The following is a 20,972-nucleotide window of genomic DNA, read 5'->3' as shown; positions in this document are numbered from 1 at the left end:
ACCCAAGAACCAATTTTCATTCCCTTAAGAGGAAATGGGTGCTTACAGACGTATATCTCAATTGAACATATTTACCAGACTACATAATTAAATATATTATGTCCTATCCTACAAAAAATATTTATAGTGCTTTTCATTTTCTTTTCTTTCTTTTTATTTTTGGTTTTCTTTTCCCCTGGGGGGGAAAGCAGAAGGAGTGGGGGGTGGGCACCTTACTAGCTTTTTTTAGTTTTGATTTCTTTAAGTCAAATTCTGTTGAGCTAACATCAATTTCTTTTTGCCATAGTTTCCTCAGTATAGTGTCTCTCTGGAGAAATAGAGTCACAGTAGTTTCCTGTATTCTGTATCAGGAAGCTGCCTGGTTATAAATGAGGTACAACTTCTGCAGTGCATGCTTATCTGTGGTTGTTAGTCAACTGGGAATTCTATTGACAAAGTTACCAAGAATATCTGCAGTGACATTTAAGGATTGTGTTTGTGTGTGTGTGTGTGTGTGTGTGTGTGTGTGATAATTGCTTCAGGAATTTTGCAGTCGTACTTGGTTTTTTGGGGGGTATACAGTCAATTACAGGCTTTCTTCCATTATGGCCTTCATTTTAATGTATCCTAGTATTAAAAGAAGTTAACAAATGGAAGAATAACTGGCTAATTAGCAGTATTTGTTGAGTGTTTACTCTAAACACAGTGATCTGAGCTAGATGACAAATAGTTGGTGGGTTAGGGAATGAAGAAAACAAATGAAAATTAGTTTTTACTTTTCACAAGTTGAGTTTCAATATTACTGAAAAGACTCATAGTCATATAGCATTTAACATAATAAAAATATTTTATTCAGAAACTATTGCAATAGGGGAAGTGAGAGCTAAATATAGAACTGAGCTTCATGCCTGATACAGCAAAGATAAGTGGGGATTTATAGTCAAGGAGCAGAAAGGGTTAGTGGGTGGAAAACTACTGAGAGAAAACATCACAAGTAGGTAGCAATCCTGTTAAATCACCCTAATAGGATTCTTGTTAAAGACAGGTCAAGGTACTCGAATATTAAGAGTAGGGAATTCTCTGTGCACTGATTTAGTAGGATTCTTGGTAAAAGTGAGCTAGGCATGAAAATAAGGCCTAAAGATGACATCTAATAAAAGATCCCAGAGGGAACTAATTTTTATCGAGGATGTTTTTGTCAATGTAAAAAAAAAAGTCATTAATATCTGAACTGTAGCTGCTGTAAGAGACAAATTTCTGAATGCAGTCTTCATGTTAAAAACTTTACGTTTGCAATTTTAGATCCAGGATCAAATATATACATTGAAGGTCCTTTGAAGAAATGTCCAAGGTTCAATCTAACATGTTAAATGGTGTGACCATTCTTATACACAAATGAAAAAGAGGAGGGAAATTCAAAACCAATAAAAAAGTTAACACGCCATAAAAATCCTATTAGGGAAGGATAATTAAAACTTATCTGTACTTGTGAAAAGGAATATAAACAACAACCAAAAAAAGTAATCCAGTAGGCATTTATGGTTATACTTTATGTTTGTACAGAACTTCAATGTTATAGTTACATCTGTAGAGAGTTATAGAGGAAAGATTCAGTATCATCATTTTGTAGACTATGAAATGGAACTGACTGTCAAACTTCACAATTTTTTAAAGATTTCTACTTTCTCATATAGAGTTGTTATGTTACCTTCTTGTTTTGTAATGATGGAGAAATTATATAGGACCCCTGTCATCCCCAGAGGTAAGACAGACATAAAATAGGATTGCAAATTGTGAAAAGATCATAAAGGGGGACAGTGTAAAAGTGATTGTGGCAGCAGAATGATTTCTATTGATGTACCTGGGAGAGCTTTTCAAGTAAAGGTAAAGCTGAGCCTTGAAATGCACGTGACTAAGCAAAGGAAGGGGAGAGCTGAGATTTCCCAAGCAGTCTGAATAAAGCTTGTAAGATTGCAGAGTTACAAAAGGATTGATGACCCAAGGAATTTGAGCAAGGCTGGAAGACAATGATTGAGGCTCAAGAACATCCTAGAGGAGTAAGTCAAGGCCAGATCACACAGTCCTGTGGGCTAAGAAGGACTTAATGGAAAGTACAATAAAAAACCAAAGCAAAACAAGATGAAAATAACGTTTGATTTCTAGTATTTTACTAAGTCTTTAATAAAAACAAAAGCCAATGTTCCTACATAGATCAAGGTCAGCTTATATTATTTATCACATTCTGCAATCCAACTGACTTTGAATAAATAATATAGCACCAAACTAAAACAGAGCCAATTTCTAGCAGGTGGTACTTAAAATAAACAAACACCAGAGTCAGAGAGCATTTCTATTCAGTAGATTCAACTGTCTAAGGTGGACTTGTAATTCATAAAGACAGAAATTTCAATCATAATAATGTATAAAAACTTGCAAATAATTTTGTCTCACAATATTTTTGTTTTTATAGTTGGAATATAATGAGGATAATGTTCCTTAATATTATTGTCTAAATAAGAGTACAAGAGAACCCCATATGTGTAAAAGCAACAGTGTGATTGATATTAGTTGTATTAAGAATTTCATTCAGCTCTTAAATCTAGAATTCTTTTTACCTTTAATTTTAGAAATTTTAAATTAGCAATTATTTTAAAGCATCATAAAATTACTTGTAATATGATATCCATTACCCACCATCTAAAGGTAAACAATCTTTACATTTTTTACATGTTTGCTTCAGATATAGTTTTAAATATAAAGTTGAATCTTACCTAAGTTCTGCTCTGTTTTCTTTCTCTAGAGTGTCCACAAGAATATAGAATTATTTTGTTTTATAACTTTACATAAATGATAACTTTATGGCATTTGTTTTCTTTATCTAAGGTTTCTGAAATTTATCAATGTTTTTACATATAGACTTATTTCATTTACTTTAACTGTTTCTTTTATCAGATTAAATGAACATTCAGTTGTTCATTCTTATCTGTAGGGGACTGATTACAAGATTCCACATGGATTCCAAAAATCTAGTGATGTTCAAACTCCTTACATAAACTCATGAAGCATTTGCATATAACCTATACACAACCTTCCATATATTATAAACCTGTGAATTACTTATAAATCCTAATACAATGTAATGCAATATAAATAGGTGTTATATTGTTTAGGGATAATTGTAAGAAAAAGTCTGTGCATACTCAGTATAATTTTTAAACAATATTTTCAATATACAATTGTTTAAGTCTTAGGATGTAGAAACCTATGGATACAAAGGGTTATATTACAACTTACTTTTGCTATATTACAACTTACTTTTTTACTATATTACAACTTACTTTTGCTATTTTTGGATATTTAGATTTTTTTTCTTTTTGTTATAGCAAATAGGTTTATGTTGAACATCATTTATATACTTATTTAAACATATAGTTAAGAATTTCATTAAGGGTAAATGTTTAAATGTGGAGTCCTGGATGACAGGGTTTTGTCATCTCAAAGATACTAGATAATGCCATATTGTTTTCTTAAATTATGCTAGTAATACACCTTAATATTAGCAATGGTAAACATTTCTATTTCCCCAGATTTTCACTGGTGTTTGGTATTATCAACTATCTCCACATTTAATATTCTAGGTTATATTCTTCAATAATCTTTAAAATTACCTCTATTTTTAAAGCATTTCTAGGTATCCACAAAGCTTTATGTTGCTATTATAACTATTTTTGTTATTATTGTGTGGCAAATGCTGCAGTTTTTTATAGGTTTATTCGTGTATCCTGCAATGTAGTAAAACACGTCTGTGTCTAATACTCTTCTTACTAAAGCACATACATTATTTAGTATTTCTTTCTATGAAGGCAGATTAGTGGTGAATATTCACAAATTACTATATTCACCTCTAATTTTAGTATTTTTCTCTTTTTCTTGCTGGTAATTAGGTTTCTCTATGGGCCTTGCTGGTGGGTTGTTTTGTTTAATTTCTTTAAATTAAGGATGTATGGTTTCTTTGTTGATTACTCTTTTATCCTTTGCTACTCCTTGAATATTGCTTCTTGAATATTATTTCTTGAATATTGTTTCTACTCAATATCATCTGCTCTTTTCTCTGAAAATCCCTGCTAAAGTAAATATTGTTTCTACCCAATATCATCTGCTCTTTTATCTGAAAATCCCTGCTAAAATTAGGTTGAACTTCATCTTTTCTTTTATTCAATCATTTCTTTACCTTCCTGTGCCACTTTGTAGGCAACTTCCTCTAGACTGTATTTCCTACTCTCTATCCAGTAGTACCTAATCTCTTGTTTAAATCACTGCTATAGTTTGGATATAGTGTATCACCCAATAGCTCCTAGGTTAATGCAGGAATGTTCAGAAGTAAAATGATTGGGTTGTGAGAGCTGTAATATAATCAGTTTAACCTAATTTGAATGGTCTGACTGGGTGGTACTTTGTAGACAGGTGGGCTGTGTCTGGAAGGGGGTAGATCACTGGGGCCTTCCCTGGAAGGGTTCACCTCCACTGTGGCCTGTTCCCCACTCTGCTCTCTCTCTCTGCTTCCTGGCTGCCAAGAACATCCCAGCATCCCTCCATCACACCCATCTGCCATGATTTCTGCCTCACCTTGGGCCCAGAGCATGGAGTTCACCCACCATCACCTGACCCTCTGATACCAAAATAAATTTTGAGCCAAAATAAATGTTTTCTTCTCTAAGTTTTTCTTATGGCTATTTTAGTCTGAAAGGCTGACTAAAACATCTATTGACTGATTTTTTATTTCTAATGACTATATATATTTTAAATTTTCTTTTCTAAACCAGGTTATTCTTGTATTTTAACATAGGACCCTACTTTATATAATTTTTTAGTTCTTATTTTTTATTCTTTAATCTTCAGATCATATTTTAATGATGGTACATTTTAACATAGTTTTAGTTTTATGATTTATGAGACAAAAGGTATTACATGTTTTATTATTATATGATTTGTTTCACACTATGCTTTCTAGTTTTTAGTGTATAAATATTCTCATATTCATGGCTACCAATTTCCTTTTGTAGTTATTTTTCTCTTGTGCACTGTGCTGCTCTATGGTGAACTCATTTTTAGTTGTAGTTCTGTTTCTTTTTCCTATGGGAAAACCACTTGCTTGATTTATTGGAGAATTCAGTCATATAAGGGAGAATAAGATTGACTCCATTCCCCTGTGGCAGTCCGGTTTGGAGATAGGCACTAATTTTTCACTACCCACAATCCCAAAGAAAAATTTCCTGTCTAGGTTTGCAGGAAGAGTTTTCTTCTAGACCCCTTTTCAGTTTCAGAGAGCATTGGCAGTATTCTTGCTTAAGTTTAATCAGCTGCATTTTCCCTCAATCTTACTGTCCAGTCTTTTGTATTAAATACCCAAACTTTAGTTACCATCTTATAACCAAGACTAGCCTCACACCTACTACTTCACTCAGTGTTGAGTTTTGCTTGAATTTATGCTCAACTTTGATTTCCTTCCTTGGTCTGATACCTAGAAAATTCCCTTTCTTTAATGAATCAAAGTGTTTTAAAATTCATTTGCTATGTTATGGAGCTTATCTAGGTGTTTAAAATAGCAGAAATGTGAAAGGTGTCATCTACATAAACTCAGTGTGGCATTTAAAGTATCAGTCATTTAAAATTAACACTAGAAAAAAAATTAGTCCCAAGACTTCATAAAGAAGCATTTCAATAAAACATCTTCATACGTGAGATATTTCTTTCTAATGAAATTACAAAAAAAAAATTCTCATTATCTTATAGTATAAGGAAATAGGTATGCATGTGCTTAATAGTTAATGTTCATGTTGGAGATGATACTTATAGAGATTATTTTACATGTAATTTTTATTCTATTTATAAGTAAATACTTATTTAATATTACTAAATTTGATATCAATAGTATATGCACATGAATACACACACATATTCTTCCTATTCAGTCAAAAATCTATAATTTATATGAATTTATGTCTCAAATATTTTGCTTCTTAAATAGCTTTTTGGTCCATGCTGCTTTAATGATCAGTTGACACACTGTGACAAACCATGTTTTCATGAAACAGAAGGAAATATCACTTTTCTCTCTACATTAGTACGTATTCCTTTCAGTATTGAAATTGTATGTGTGATTTGCTGAAATATTTAGCTTTTATTATTCTTGTAAAGAAGAAGCAATAGGGTCTCAATTACAGTATGTTGTGATAGAATTCATTATAATATATTGTGATATAATTATTATGATATATATTTGTGATCTAAACTGCTAGAACAAATAGTCTGTGATCTTTATGTAGATATTTTGTGAAACTTGTTTTCTACAAGTTTTTATTTCCCTCAAATTGTTTTTAAGAACAGAGAGTCTACTATTTAAAATATCATCTGGCTGAAAGACATTTCTTTTAATGATGCTATTTACTTAATTTTTCAATCTCTTTTATGATTTCTTAATTGCTATTTATTGTGCATTTTAATTGTCTGCACAGAGCTTCAAGTGTCTTCGTGGGAGGCATTTTTCTTATTAGGATGGTAATCACTTCTCAGTACAACATTAATTCAGGCAAAGAGCTGGCACATGGAGCCCAAGGAGCTTTCCTTGGGAGCTCTGCTAACACTACAGCTCCCTTATTCTAGCCTTTCTGAGTGATTTCCCAAGGAAAATTAACAAAATGAGGTCTACCTCCCTCACTTTTGTGATTCTTTCCTTGAGCACACCATCAGACCATCAGTCTATAAATGCTTCCTGTATTCTATAGATTCAGGAAATTTCTCTTCGATTTTAAGCCTAGCCTTACCTGTCATTTATTTGCACAAGTGGTAAAGGTTAGAGATTTCTATGGAGTTTGGGGAAAAGAAAATAAAGCAGACACAAAATTCGTTTCAGTACATATCAGCGAAGAAGCACTAAAAGCCTGTAAGATTGCAACACCCCCCCACCAAAAAAAAAAAAACAAACAAAAACATTCAGGATGGACAGGGGAAATGTCCTTAAGCAAGTAATCACTCACAGACTGCTATCCAACCTTGGTCTATGAGAGCAATTTTTCATTTTAGATAACATTGGAGTAAAATGTATTGAATCTAGAAAATTTACTATCTTCCAGTACATGACAACTTTTTACCATGGCCTCATGGACTTTTGCTTCCTTATGTAGATAGCAAGTTGTCCAAGTGTTCCAAGTTCAATAGCCCAAGATAGGCACCTAAATAGCCCCTGATAAAACAGATGCATTCTAAATGCAACCATTATAATTTTTAGCTTTATATTTTAGATATGCTTTTTTCAAAAAAAAATATATATATATATATATATATATATATATATATATATAGCATTAAATGAATATTTGCTACTAATATTAATATTAAAACTAAGATTTTCAACAACTCATTGTCTACTTCTTATAATGTTGTCATGGCTTAATGTTGGTATTCACACATACAAGGATATACATCTATCAGCCATAACCACGTAATATTTAAAACTTTCTAGAAAAGACTAATAAACTAGTAAGGCTAGTAAGCCTCCATCTATGATTGAAAAAAATGAAAAAAAGTAGTAATTTTTATTTTTGTATCATTACGGCATACTGATTTTTTTCAAAGAATTGTTCACTCTCTTACCTACTATAGCTATACACTGATCAGAACATTATGGAGCTGATTATTATAGATGTAAATGTAAATGTCTTATTTTAGATTTGAGCACTCCACACTGTTCCTTCTATGTGTATAAGCTGCAGGTGTAGTGCATCCCTCTGAGTGTACATGATGAGCTATTAGCTGAGCATGTACAACAAATAAAATTTCATTTCTAAAAGTAGTCTTAGGAGAAAATATTGAGTCTTTAATCAATTCCACTAGGTCTTCTTATACTTTTGGTAATTAAACTGAACAGTTGAATATGGTGAGAATATTAAGACCTATCTGGGTTCAAAATTCAGAGGATTATTTAAAAATCCAGAATGAAACCCTTGACAGAATTTTTAAAGTATTACATGCGAAGAAACAGATTTGAATATATTGTGGTTTTAAAGAATTGCTGTATCTAGTGCTGTGTATTTTTCAATTAACAGAGAAGAAGGGCAATGGGGGAAGCCTTTTGGTTATAATATGACACAGACTGTTAAGGTGACTTATCTTCTATATATTTGTAGTTTTTAGATAAATGACAGATGACTTATAAATATCTTGCTGCAGTGAACCCGATAAGCATTTAAGGACACTTATAAAAGTACTACATATAGAATAGATGGTGGATATTATCAGGAGAAGTTGTTACAATTGCTTAATGCCAGCAGACATAACAGAGGAGCAAAAGAAAATCACCTCTGTCTTGACCGTGGAACATTACTAGAATAATCTATGTACCTTGCAGTTGCAGGGACCAAAACAAGGATCCTCATTTGTGCTCCCTGAGCCACTGCAGTTACAGGGTTTGCAGTCTGGGTAACCCATGTAGCCTCTGGCACACCGATCACAGCTCACTCCTCCAAAGCCAGTTTTGCAGTGACAGGATCCAGGTGCCAGACCTAAGGGAAGAGGCACCACATATTTTAAAAACAAATACATAATTTGGATTCTCAAAGCTTTCTTACAGTAATCTTTAGGAGCTGATTTTGACACAAACATTAGATTCTTGATGTCCATCAATAGTTATAGCTATTGGGTACCAAATTCAAAAGGAAGTTTGCTACATTTATCATAATCTGCAACTTCTAAATACCTTTCAAGAGATTAAGGATGAAAAAAGATAGATGAACTTTCAAACTACTACATAAACCATCCACCAAGGCTATAGTAAAATTATAACAATAGTCAGAATATAGCAATTTCCACACAATCTTAGGTAATGAGACTATACTGGGAAGAATAAGTATTAACTTGTGCATCCTATTAGATCAAGAAACCTACCTCATCACACTAACACAAGATGGGCAAAGGCCTTGAGAATGAAGATATGGTACTTAAGACAACAATTCAGGAGTGATGGTCTAAAGACAATGTCATGGTCATGTTACTGAAGAAAAGACTGAAAGTATTCATGGAAATAGATATTTTGGACATACAAATAAATAGAAGAGGGATATACATGCAGCTTAAAATTCCATTTTTATCTTTTATACAGAGAAAAATAAAGTATAAATTTTATCTCCATGAATGCCCTTAGAATCTTCTTCAGTAATACCATCAGTGATATTGCCTGCCCTTCATGTCTTTGATTAGAAAAATATAAAAAATGCCAAACAAATATATACAGGTAATAGACCTTCAAAATTCAGAAAAGTTAAGAGCAAATTAAGAAAATATAGTCCATGCAAAAAAAAAAAAAAAAAAAAAGAGGCGAGGAAGAAAACAACAATAACAATAATAAAAAATCCTAGGTCCTATATAAGTTAAGAAGTCATATCAGAGAATCTCATACAAATTCAAAGCTTCTGAAAGGGCAACCCCACACAAGCATGAACATACATATATCACAACACCAACACACACATACGACACATACCTATAAAATATTTTAGAAAATGAAACTTCAATGATTAGCAAACTGCAGAATCAGACTCAGGTAACAATGGCACTACTAATATATACAGAATATAAAGTAATCATATTTAATATGTTTCAAGATATAGTATTAATATCAGTGAAAGAAAAGAAATCATTCAGAAACAAAATATGGATGGAAACTTTCCTTATAAAATACCAAAATCATTTGCGGATAGATTAATCAATTAGGTATTATAAAAGGAAATCATAAATGAAGGAAATAAATACATTCATCTAATTTGGGGATACAATAGCGCTAAGATTATAAAGGGTAGGAAGAAACTCAGTTTAGAAAAACATTTAAAATATAATAATCTCACATAGTGTCATTATTATAGCTAAAGACGATTATCTGAACTCTGAGAGATGATTATATAAAGATTATTTAAGTACTGTATGTTAGAAATTCTTATGAACACCAGTGAGACACAGAAATTGTTTATAACAAATAAGACCTATTATTATTTTTAATATTTAAAGGGCTTTTAAAAATCTTAAGACTACCTTACACTGACAGAAAACAAAGAAAACAGATAATTCACAAAAGAAACATTTATATTTTATTAGTAATCAAATTAATGCCAAAGAGGCAGTGGAATATATTTTCTTTTACTGCTTAGTGACACAATTTGATAAAGTAGTTCAAACCATTAGACTACATCTTGGATTCTTTCCTAAAGAGATCATGAAATCAGACCAAGTCTGAAGGTAAAGTGTATTACAAGTGTGTGACCAATTTTACAACTCAGGTCTGTATTGAATAATATGCAACTGATATTAATGCCAATGATGATAATAATGCCAATCTTGATTATGCTTACATTTTTAAATTATAATAATTAATTACTAATCTAAAGCCACAAATATATCTTGGTAAAATCTTTGAAAAGATAAGTGTGTAATTGGCACACCTGGCAAGGCACAGTGTAAGGATGATACTTTTCTGATCTGTCATTGTAGGACCTCATGATAGAGTCAAAATTCAAAAGGTTATAAAATATTTAAGCTTTCTATTTATCATAATGAAGATATTTAGGAGAAATATATATTAAAAAGGTATGGATAGTGGATAAAAGGTAGGTGGTATGAATAACACAGTTCATTGCATTTCAATATGGAATCAATATGCAATATGTTATATTGACAAAATGCTTGAATGGGAATATTGTTTAGATACTGGAAGTAATTTACAGGAACTGAAAAGGAGAAAAAACTCAATATGGTTAAATTTGGAAAGAAGACCGGAGGTAAGGAGATCAACAAGGACACTATTGCCTGCTATTTTATTCCCTTCCTTTTAAATCATGCACCACATATTCTTTCAATTGAAAAATAGTTATATACAATGGTGTTCATTAAATAATTGGTTATAATACACAAAAATTGGAAATAATAATGTCTACATTAAATTCAGTATGTAATTGTGGTATAACCATATTCTAATGTATTATTTAGGTGCTGAAAACAGATTTTAGAGAAGGTTTTGGTGATTATAAGAAAACTCATATGTAAAGTAAAAAGAAGCATTATAAAAAATCTCTATACATTATGACAAAACCATGCAAAATGTTAATAGTAGTATCTCTGCTGAATTTCCGCTGCATTGTAGTTATTTTCTTACATTTTTACATAACTTTTTCAACAATGATATACTTATTAAAAGCATGCAGGAGATAAATGATATTGCTGAAAATAACACTGTGACTTTGTTGTTAGTGAAACAAAAAAGAAAAGAAAAAGGAAAGGGGTCTTAAAATGAAAAGTGACCTCAGTAATCACTACTAGAATATTAAAACACATTAGCTTTTAATCTTTGAAGATTTAAGACTGCATTTAATGCTCAAATTGCTAAGCAAGTCTGCAGTCTTATAAAGAAAGTAGGTAGGCTGAACTATACCAGAGAAACACTGCCAGTCTTTCTACTCTAAAGTCATTAGAGGGGAAAAAAAAACCTACATTGTAGCCATGATTTATTTTAGTTTTTCCAAAGAAGACAAGAATTCACTCTTTGAGATATAAAGAAATAGCTACAGATACATTTTACGAATTTCCTACTTAAACTTGGCAAATGACTACCCTAGAAGTAGCTCCCAAGCATTTTATACTAAGGAGTTAGGTTGGCATTTGATTCCTTGAGGTTTGGAGTTCATTGTGGATTTTATTTCCCAAAGTATTTGGCTTAAGTGAACATCAGCCTCTTTCCCTTTGACTCATGACTACTATCTTTTATAGCTCTTTATGTACACTTCTTGCTTTCCGTATTATTGCTTCCATTTCACTATATGCTCTTCCCTGTTTTCTTTCCATTGTAGCATACACACCCTTCAGTGAATGCTGTCATTTTACACTAGCAGCCACAGAGTCTACAAAACTATCTAATAAATAATGAGACACACAAAATAATGTAGAGACATCACCCACTTGTGATTGAGTCACAGTCTCTCCCTGTTTCTCTACACATGCACACATACACACACACATTCACACAGTCACACACACAAAGAGTCATGCACTGCATGTCATTTTGGTCAAGGAAAGACCACATATACTATTGATGTCATGGTTTCATAGCATTATATTGCCTGATAAAGTTTTAGTTTGTACAAGTACATTCTAGGACATTTATACAACAACAAAATCACCTAATGACAAGTTTCTCAGAATTTATGCCATTGTTAAGAGACACATAACTCTGCAAGTGTGTCTATATCCGTGTGTGTGTATGAGTATCTTTCCATATATAATAAATATATAAACAAATGACTAAACTCTTCTTGCTTTTAAGAGATTATAATTTCACATAAAACTAACTTTCGACACAACAAAATCTGTTCCCTGCAGGGAAAACTGATACATTGATAAATTGAAGGATGTACATCATGTGAGTGGAATTCACTGTGAGTTGTTCTGAAAATGCTGGAGGCTGGCCTTCCCTGTGACTTCCTAAGGGCAGTGGCTCTCTGCGGCTCTCACCTCGGCGAGCGTATTTCTCATCCTTGACACAGACTTCAGTCAGGGAACCCATGGGATCACAATGACAAGGCTGGCATGGTCTTGGATAATTTGGTGATACCTAATAAAAATATTAAAATATTTTTCATCACATGTAATAAAAACAGCAATATTTTTCATTTCAGCCACTTTTAAGGACAAACTGGTTTTAATAATACAGAATAAACTATTTTGAGAAAAATTACAAGAAATGAACTTTAGTACACATGCTATTTCTAAAATCAAGTTCTTCTAACTCTATCCATAGAGAAGATGATACAATAAACTTGTTTGTTACCTATATTCAGCAGTTAAATATCATCTCTTTTAATCCATTGTTGAATTTTGTAGAGGAAATCCCTGATAAAGAGACTTTAAAAACTATGCATTTAAGGATGCACCTCTTTTATCACCACAGTATTGTCAACATAACAGAGAAAAATAACAATGATATTTATTGGGTATATTCTAATATATATTTTATAATGAGGCCTTCCTGACTGTTAGGCTGCGTAACCTGAGAGGAAACAATGTGACCTGGGTCATTAGGAAAACTTCAGATTATATCCCAGTGTGACCACTTACTGGCTGTGAAGCTGTGTGTGATTTATTTACTTTCTTGTAATATAAGGGTAATAAAAACAACTACAGTGATGTTACATAAATCAAAATTAAAAGGAATAATATATAAAAATCTCATAAGAGTCTGGCATGTATTAAATGATTAATGTAACTACTAACTTTTCCTGTTAGAATATCTTAATGAAATAAACCTAGACTACATTCATATACTATATATGAAACATTTGTTTTCCAGATGGAATAGGAAAAGAATAAAAATACCTAAATTAGTTGTCCAGAAAATACTGAAATGCTACTAAATATATATGTAAACATTTTCCACCAATAAAATATACCTTTCATATATATTTGTAATTAAACTTAATTCATTTGCTAATATAAATCAGAATGTTAAAATCACAGTTGCTTACTCATGTGATTGAATATGAATCAGTTAAGATCACAGAGCAGTTCAAAAATCATCATTTGCTTTAGACTCATTCATTCTTTTCCCATTTTGAAGTAAGAACTGCATAGCTAATATAAGAGTCATGGTCTCTACCTGAAATGAGCTTGCAGGGGTTACAGATGTGAAAGACTGGGGTTGAAGAAAATATACACAGTGATAAAAACGACAAACAAACAGAACCTTATTGAGAAAAAGAAGAAGGATACCACTATAACACAATAAAGTCAAATAATATTTTCCAAAAAAAGGGGACATTTAAAGTGGAGTTGGATATATGAGTACATGAGTAAATAATTTGAAAGAGGTCTTTCTATCCAGAAGAACTATCAGGGCACTAAAACAAAACAAAACAAAGCACACCCTCAGTAGCATATTACCAAAAAATTCTATTGAATAAAATTTAGACTCATAAATATGATTTATGATCTTAATTATGAGCTTTAGTAAACTAAGCCCTTTTAATTCATTATCATGTCTTGTGATAATTGGAAGAATATAAGTGAATCAGATTGTTCAGGAAAACTTCTAATTTATGAGATTCTATAAACATATCTACTTTACCTTGATTTTTAATTTTATTAAAGTAATAATTTTGATTCATAAATGGCTTTTTAAGTAAATATTGTTTTATATGTATTTCATATACAAAATATATGAATTTATAAATAAAATGTGCATTGTTTAGTCAATAAATCTAAAATCAAATTTAAGACAATTTTAAGATGATCATAGAAATAAATTACTTTACTTATAAGTTTCAATACATAAAATTTTATTTCTGCCCAAATATTAAGTGCTTGCAAAATATGTGTTTTTTAAAAATTTAGTTTAGCATAAGTATTTTTATAAGTATCAAAGTACCAAACCCTAGGGGCAGATTCATTACTTGACTTTTAATAAAAACTTGATCAACCTTGTAGTTCCAATTATGGCAGTGTCTTACATGGGGCAACACACAATCAGAGGACAAGCTTGAATCTTGAGGATGTGTAAGAACAATTGAAAACAGGCAAAAACTGGAAGAATTTGATGTTTTAAGGGGAAAAAATTGTACAGAAGAAGATCCATATTAACAGAAGGACAGAACCAAAATCTATATATCATTATCCCACAAATGCTTAACTAATCCATTATTAAAGATGCTTCAAGAAAATGCCAAGGAATTCAGTAAAAAGCAATGACCAGAAAGCTGAATCACCTGAGCAATTTTCAGGTGCAGCATATCATAAAATAATCAGAAGTTGGAGTTTAAATCAACATGGTTAGATGAACACCTTGAGATTCCATCAAACTGACCAAGCAAAGGGTAAAAACAAGCCTCACAATTTCCAGGTGTTATATGGTGCACTGACTACCAACTAGGATACAACTGAAAATCTTCAGAGGAAGGTAACAAAATCTAGGCTCTTTACATTGTGTTATCCAAAATGTCCTATGAAAATAAAATTATTAGTTCTAAAAGAAACAAAAAAAATGTGATCATTGCTTAAGAAAAAGAAGTCAATAAAAGTAGACCTTGAGGTGACTCAGGCATTTAAATTGACATACAAAGAAGTCAATACAGGTACTGCAAGTATATCCAACATAAAATAAATGATATTTACAATGAGTGAATGCATGGAGTATTTTAGTAGAGAAACAGAAACTGTAAGAAACTTGAGAACTCCAGATAGCGGAAAATTAAACATCTCAGTTTTAAAATTCACTGGATATACTTAATGCCAGTTAGAAATGGCAGAAAGAAAAGTGGCAATTTAATGGCTTAACATCAGATATATTAAACTATCAAATCTAGAGAACAGGAAAAGATATATTTTTTAAGAAATTAGCATCAGTGACCTATAGGATATAACCAAGTAAGCTAAATATATATAGATGGAGTCCTAGAAGTAAAGGAGAAAGAATGAGTCTTTATTTTTTAAAGAACTAATGGCCTAAAATGTACTAAATAGGAAATAAAAATCTCAAGAAAAACAAATAGACAAAGGATGATTGCATTCTCATTAAAAAAAATTCAGAAAAGGTACTACATTAAAGTTCTGAAAAAAAACCCATTTCTGTAACTATGATGGAAGTAAAGACATTTTCAGATATCTTTAAGTAAAATATCTTAAAAGATAATTTATAACTAGTAATTCTGTAGAAGAAGTTACTCAGGCAAAGGACAAATTGACAGGGTAGAATTGAAGGTTATTATAAATGGCACATGTATATATATGTTCATGTGTCTGTGTATGTGTGGATGTATATGTGTGTGTATGTGTATACACATATATAAATATGTGTATATGTATCACACACATTTTAACTGTAGACTGTGATGTGTGTCAGTGTATGTATGTATGTATGTATGTGTGTATGTGTGTGTATATATTTGTAAAATTCTTTTTTCTTCATTTCTTTTTTTAAAACACGAATCGAAACAAAAATTACAATATTGTACTGTGGGGCTTACAAGCAATAAAGGAAAATAAAAGCCCCAAAGAGAGGCATAGATTGAACTATGCTATTGCAGTTTTCCTAACTGTATGTGAAATATCATATTAGTTACTCTGATAAGATAGTGCTAATTTAAGAATATATGTATTACAATCACTATAGCATGAACTTATAAAAAGATAATACACAAGGTTATAGCTAAAAAGATGACAGAAGAAGTAAAGTGGAATAGTGAAAAACAGTTGTGTATAACACAAAAGACAACAGGAAAAAATGTAGGCTAAGAAGTTTCTGAGACAAAAACCACATAGCAAAACCTATCCATAATAGTAACTATGTTGTATACATGGAATAAACAACTTAAAAAGTGCAATTGCCAAGATAAAAACACCCACCTATATAATTATTTATAAGCGATCTACTATTTTTTATTAGCAGAAACACACTTTTTATTGATTCATTTTAGTTATACAGGAATCTACTTTTAAATGAAGATACCAATAGGTTGAAAGTAAAAAATCAAAAACATATAAATGCAGAGTAAGCATAAGAAAGATGTTGTAGCTTTATTAATTAGAGACAGAGTTGATTTTATGACCAAAAGTTTTACCTGAGATTAAGTAGAAATCTTCATAATTATTAAAATGTCTACTTATAAGATATAAAATGTAAAGATATAAAAATTTTGAAATGTGACTGCACCTAATAACAGTACTTCAAATACATGAAGAAATAGTAAAAAAAAAATATGAAATGCAAGAATCCATAATCATAAATTGAATGGATCTATATGTGCAGAAGTCAAAAATGTCAGGACAAACTATTTCAGGTACACATAATCATTTACCAAGAGACTATGCACTGAGCCACAAATAAGTATCAATAAACTTCCAGAGTTTGGCATCTTAACTACTACATTCTCAGATAATATGATATTCAGTGTAGATCACAATAAATATATGATTTATTGAGAAAGACTAAATATTTGGAAATCAAACAACTAACATCCAAATACTTGGAAATTAAATTTAAAAAAATGAAATCATGAGAATTAGAAATCATTTTAAATAAATAATAATGTACATAAAGCATTTCTGAAATTATGGGAAGCAGCTAAAAGTACTTACTAGAAGAAAATATATATCTGAATATGTATATTATAATAAAAATGGCTTCAAAATAATCTGTTTCTTTGTTGTTAGGTAGTAAGATAATAAAAAATTGAAAACTAAAACACGTTAGAGGAATAATATAAGTATTGTAAAAATAGAAATCAATAAATATAGAAAAAAGTAAAAAAAATTTTGAAAAACATTTAGAAAACTGATAAACCCCTATCAAAACTGATCAGAAAAAAAAGGAGAAAAATAAAATTCAAACTTTTAGGAATTAAGGAAGTGGTGTCAGTATACATATTCTAGAATTTAAGAAGAATAAGGGGATATTAAGGAAAAATATTTTATCACAAAATTTGACAACTTATCTAAATTAAACTAATACTTGGAAAACGTCAATGTATCGAAACTGATCCGTGGACAAAATACAAAGTGTATATAGTTTTATACCAACAAAAATTAATTTCATTACCACATGTTTTTCTACAAAGAAAACAAAAAGCTTAGATAGTTTTAGTAGGGAATTCTGTTCTAAACATATAAGAAACGTTTAAAAACAATTAATACCACTTCCTTAATTCCATTTAATTTCAGTCTTACATGAGTAATTTTAGAAATCATAGAATAAGGAAACATTTTCAAATTCATTTTTTGAGACCATTGTATGCCAATTCAAAAACTGACAAAGGCATTACAAAAGAATTAAACTTTAGAATGATATGCCTTATACAAAAATATAAAAATCCTTAATTAAGTAAAATCATCTAATAAATAAAGATTATATTTCATAATCAGGTGGTATTTACCCCATAAATGCAAAGTTGGTTCAATATTTTAAAAATCAATGCAGATTTACCACATTAACATATAAGAACAATTAGATTTATTTCACTGGATACAGAAAAGCATCTGATAAAATTAAATAACTTTTCTTTAATTTATTTCTTTAGCATTCTGTAGTTTTCATTGCAGAGGTTTTTCATCTCTTTCATGAAGTTGATTCTCAAGTATTTTATTTATTTTTTTGAGGTTATTTTAAATGGAGTGGTTTTCTTTCAGAGGATTTGTCACTCATGTACAGAAATGCCTTTGATTTATTGGTGTTAATTTTATATCTTACTACCTTGCTGATTTCCTTTATTAGTTCTAAAAGTTTTCTGGTGGAGTTTTTGGATCCTCTAGGTACAGTATCACGTCATCAACAAACAGTGATAATTTGAGTTCTTCTTTTTCTGTCTATATCCCTTTAATTTCTTTCGTCTAATTGCACTGGCTAGATTTCAAGAACTATGTTAAATAGAAGTGGTGGAAGAGGGCATCCCTGCTTTGTTCCAGTTTTAGGAGGAATGTTTTCAATCTTTCTCCATTTAGAATGATGTTGGCCTGGGGATTAGCATAGATAGCTTTTACAATGTTCAGACATGTTCCTGATATCCTAAGTTTTTCTAGTGTTTAGAAGATGGAAAGATCTCCCGTGTTCTTGGATAGGCAGAATTAATATTGTCAAAATGACCATACTACCCAAAGCACTACAGAGATTCAATGCAATTCCAATCAAAATCCCAGTGACATTCCTCATAGAAATAGAAAAAGCAATCATTAAATTCATCTGGAAAATAAGAGACCCCAAAGAGCCAAAGCAATCTTTAGCAAGTAAAATGAAGCAGGTGGCATCACTATACAAGACCTTAAACTATACTATAGAGGAATAGTAACAAAAAATGGCAAGGTATTCGCACCAAAATAAACCTGTAAACCAATGGTACAGAATAGAAGACACAGATACAAATTCACATAATTATAGTTATCTCATATTAGACAAAGGTACCAAAAACATATATTGGAGAAAAGATAGCCTCTTCAACAAATGGTGCTGGGAAAACTAGAAATCCATATGCAACAAAATGAAATTAAACCCTTATCTCTCACCATACACAAAACTCAACTCACAGTGGATCATGGACCCAGGAATTAAACCAGAGACTCTATGTCTAATAGAAGAAAAAGTAAGCCCTAATCTCTATCATGTGGAATTAGGCCCCGACTTCCTTAATAAGACTCCTATAGCACAAGAAATAAAATCAAGAATCAATAAATGGGATGAATTCAAACTAAAAAGCTTCTTCTCAGGAAAAGAAACATCAGTGAAGTAAAAAGAGAGCCTGCAGAATGGGAGCAAATTGTTACCACATACACATCAGATAGAGCACTAATCTCCAGAATACATAAAGAACTCAAAAATCTTAACAGCAAAAAACAAACAAACAAACAAACAACAACAACAACAAATAACCCAATCAATAAATGGGTCAAGGAACTGAACAGATACTTTGCAGAAGAGGATATACAATCAATCAAAAATATATGAAAAAATATTCAACATTTCTAGCAATTAGAGGAATGCAAATTAAAACTACTCTAAGATTTCATCTCATTCCAGTCAGAATGGAAGATATTAAGAATACAAACAACAGTAAGTGTTGGCAAGGATATGAGGAAAAAGCACACTCATACATTGCTGGTGGGACTGCAAATTGGTACAGCCAATATGGAAAGCACTATGGAGATTCCTTGGAAAACTTGGAATGGAACCACCATTTCACCCAGCTATCCCACTACTTCCTTGGTTTATACACAAAAGATTTAAAAACAGCCTACTACAGGGACACAGCCACATCAATGTTTATAGCAGTCCAATTCACAGTAGCAAAATTGTGAAACCAATTTAGATAGCCTTCAGTAGATGAATGTATAAAGAAAGTATGGTATATTACTCAGCATTAAAAGAAAATACAATCATGTCATTTGCAGATAAATGGATAGGGTTGGAGAATATTATGCTAAGGGAAGTAAGCAAATCCCAAAAAAACAAATGCTGAATGTTTTCTCTGAAATGAGGATGCTGACCCATGGTGAGGATTGGGGGGGATGGGAGGAATGGAGGAAATTTAGATAGGGCAAAGGGGAAGGAAGGGAAGGGAAGAAGGCATGTGGGTAGGAAAGATGGTGGAATGAGATGGACATCATTACCCTGAGTACATGTATGAAGATGCAAATGGTATGACTCTACTTTGTGTACAACTAGAGACATGAAAAATGGTGCCCTATATGTGTAATAGGAATTGAAATGCATTCTGCTGTCATATATAACAAATTAGAATAAATATTCTTAAAAGAATGGCAAAACAAAAGAATTGAAAGAAAGTAGCAAAGAATAAAAGACTTTACCAGGTTAAAAATTTTAGTAACTCTTTATTATAAAAACTCTGCTTGTAATAATGAGTTATATAATTTTCCTAATTTCTTTTTCAGCAGATTCATCTTTGGAATGAATAGGAACAGGAATGATTTATGGGTGTTGCTTGTATCCCTTGTATCCCTAGCTTTTTTTAGTGATTTAAACAAATTTATCATAGTATTATACTTTGTCAAATGCTTTCTCTGTGGCTAATGAGATCATAACTTTGGTTGTTTTTTGTTGAGATCATCATGTGATTCTTGTCTTCAAGTCTATTTATTTAGTAGATTTCATTTATTGATTTCTGTATTCTGAACCAACTTTGAATCCCTGGGATGGATCCAACTTGATTATGGTATACTATCTTTTTGATGTGTTTTTGTATGCAGTTTGCCAATATTTTATACAAAACCTCAAATTATACTACAGAGGTACAGTAACAAAAACAGCATGATACTAGCACCAAAACAGGCATGAAGACCAATAAAATAGAATAGAACACACAGAGAAAAACCCACATATATACAGTTACCACATATTACATGAAGGTGCCAAAAATATATGTTGGAGAAAAGATAGCTTCTTTAACAAATGGTGCTGG

General features: G+C 31.2%; 1 protein-coding gene across 6 annotated transcripts in view; it reads right to left on the bottom strand.

Annotated features, from left to right (window-relative positions):
- Lama2 (laminin subunit alpha 2) overlaps positions 1 to 20,972 on the bottom strand; it is a 564,351-nt gene that overhangs the window by 313,822 nt on the left and 229,557 nt on the right. For all 6 annotated transcript variants that reach the window (XM_058581074.1, XM_058581053.1, XM_058581067.1 and 3 more), the window contains exons 9-10: positions 12,532 to 12,631; positions 8,380 to 8,540 (exon numbers count right to left, since the gene is read on the bottom strand). In XM_058581074.1, the coding sequence (XP_058437057.1) occupies positions 8,380 to 8,540; positions 12,532 to 12,631 (261 nt within the window). The remainder of the gene's footprint in view (positions 1 to 8,379; positions 8,541 to 12,531; positions 12,632 to 20,972) is intronic.

Source organism: Marmota monax, unplaced genomic scaffold (assembly GCF_021218885.2).
Source record: "Marmota monax isolate L192 unplaced genomic scaffold, Marmota_monax_Labrador192_F-V1.1 WCK01_AAM20220418_F8-fsc00030, whole genome shotgun sequence".
Lineage (NCBI taxonomy): Eukaryota > Metazoa > Chordata > Mammalia > Rodentia > Sciuridae > Marmota > Marmota monax.
The sequence above is the reverse complement of the archived record's forward strand: the minus strand, read 5'-3'. Positions and strand labels throughout refer to the sequence as shown.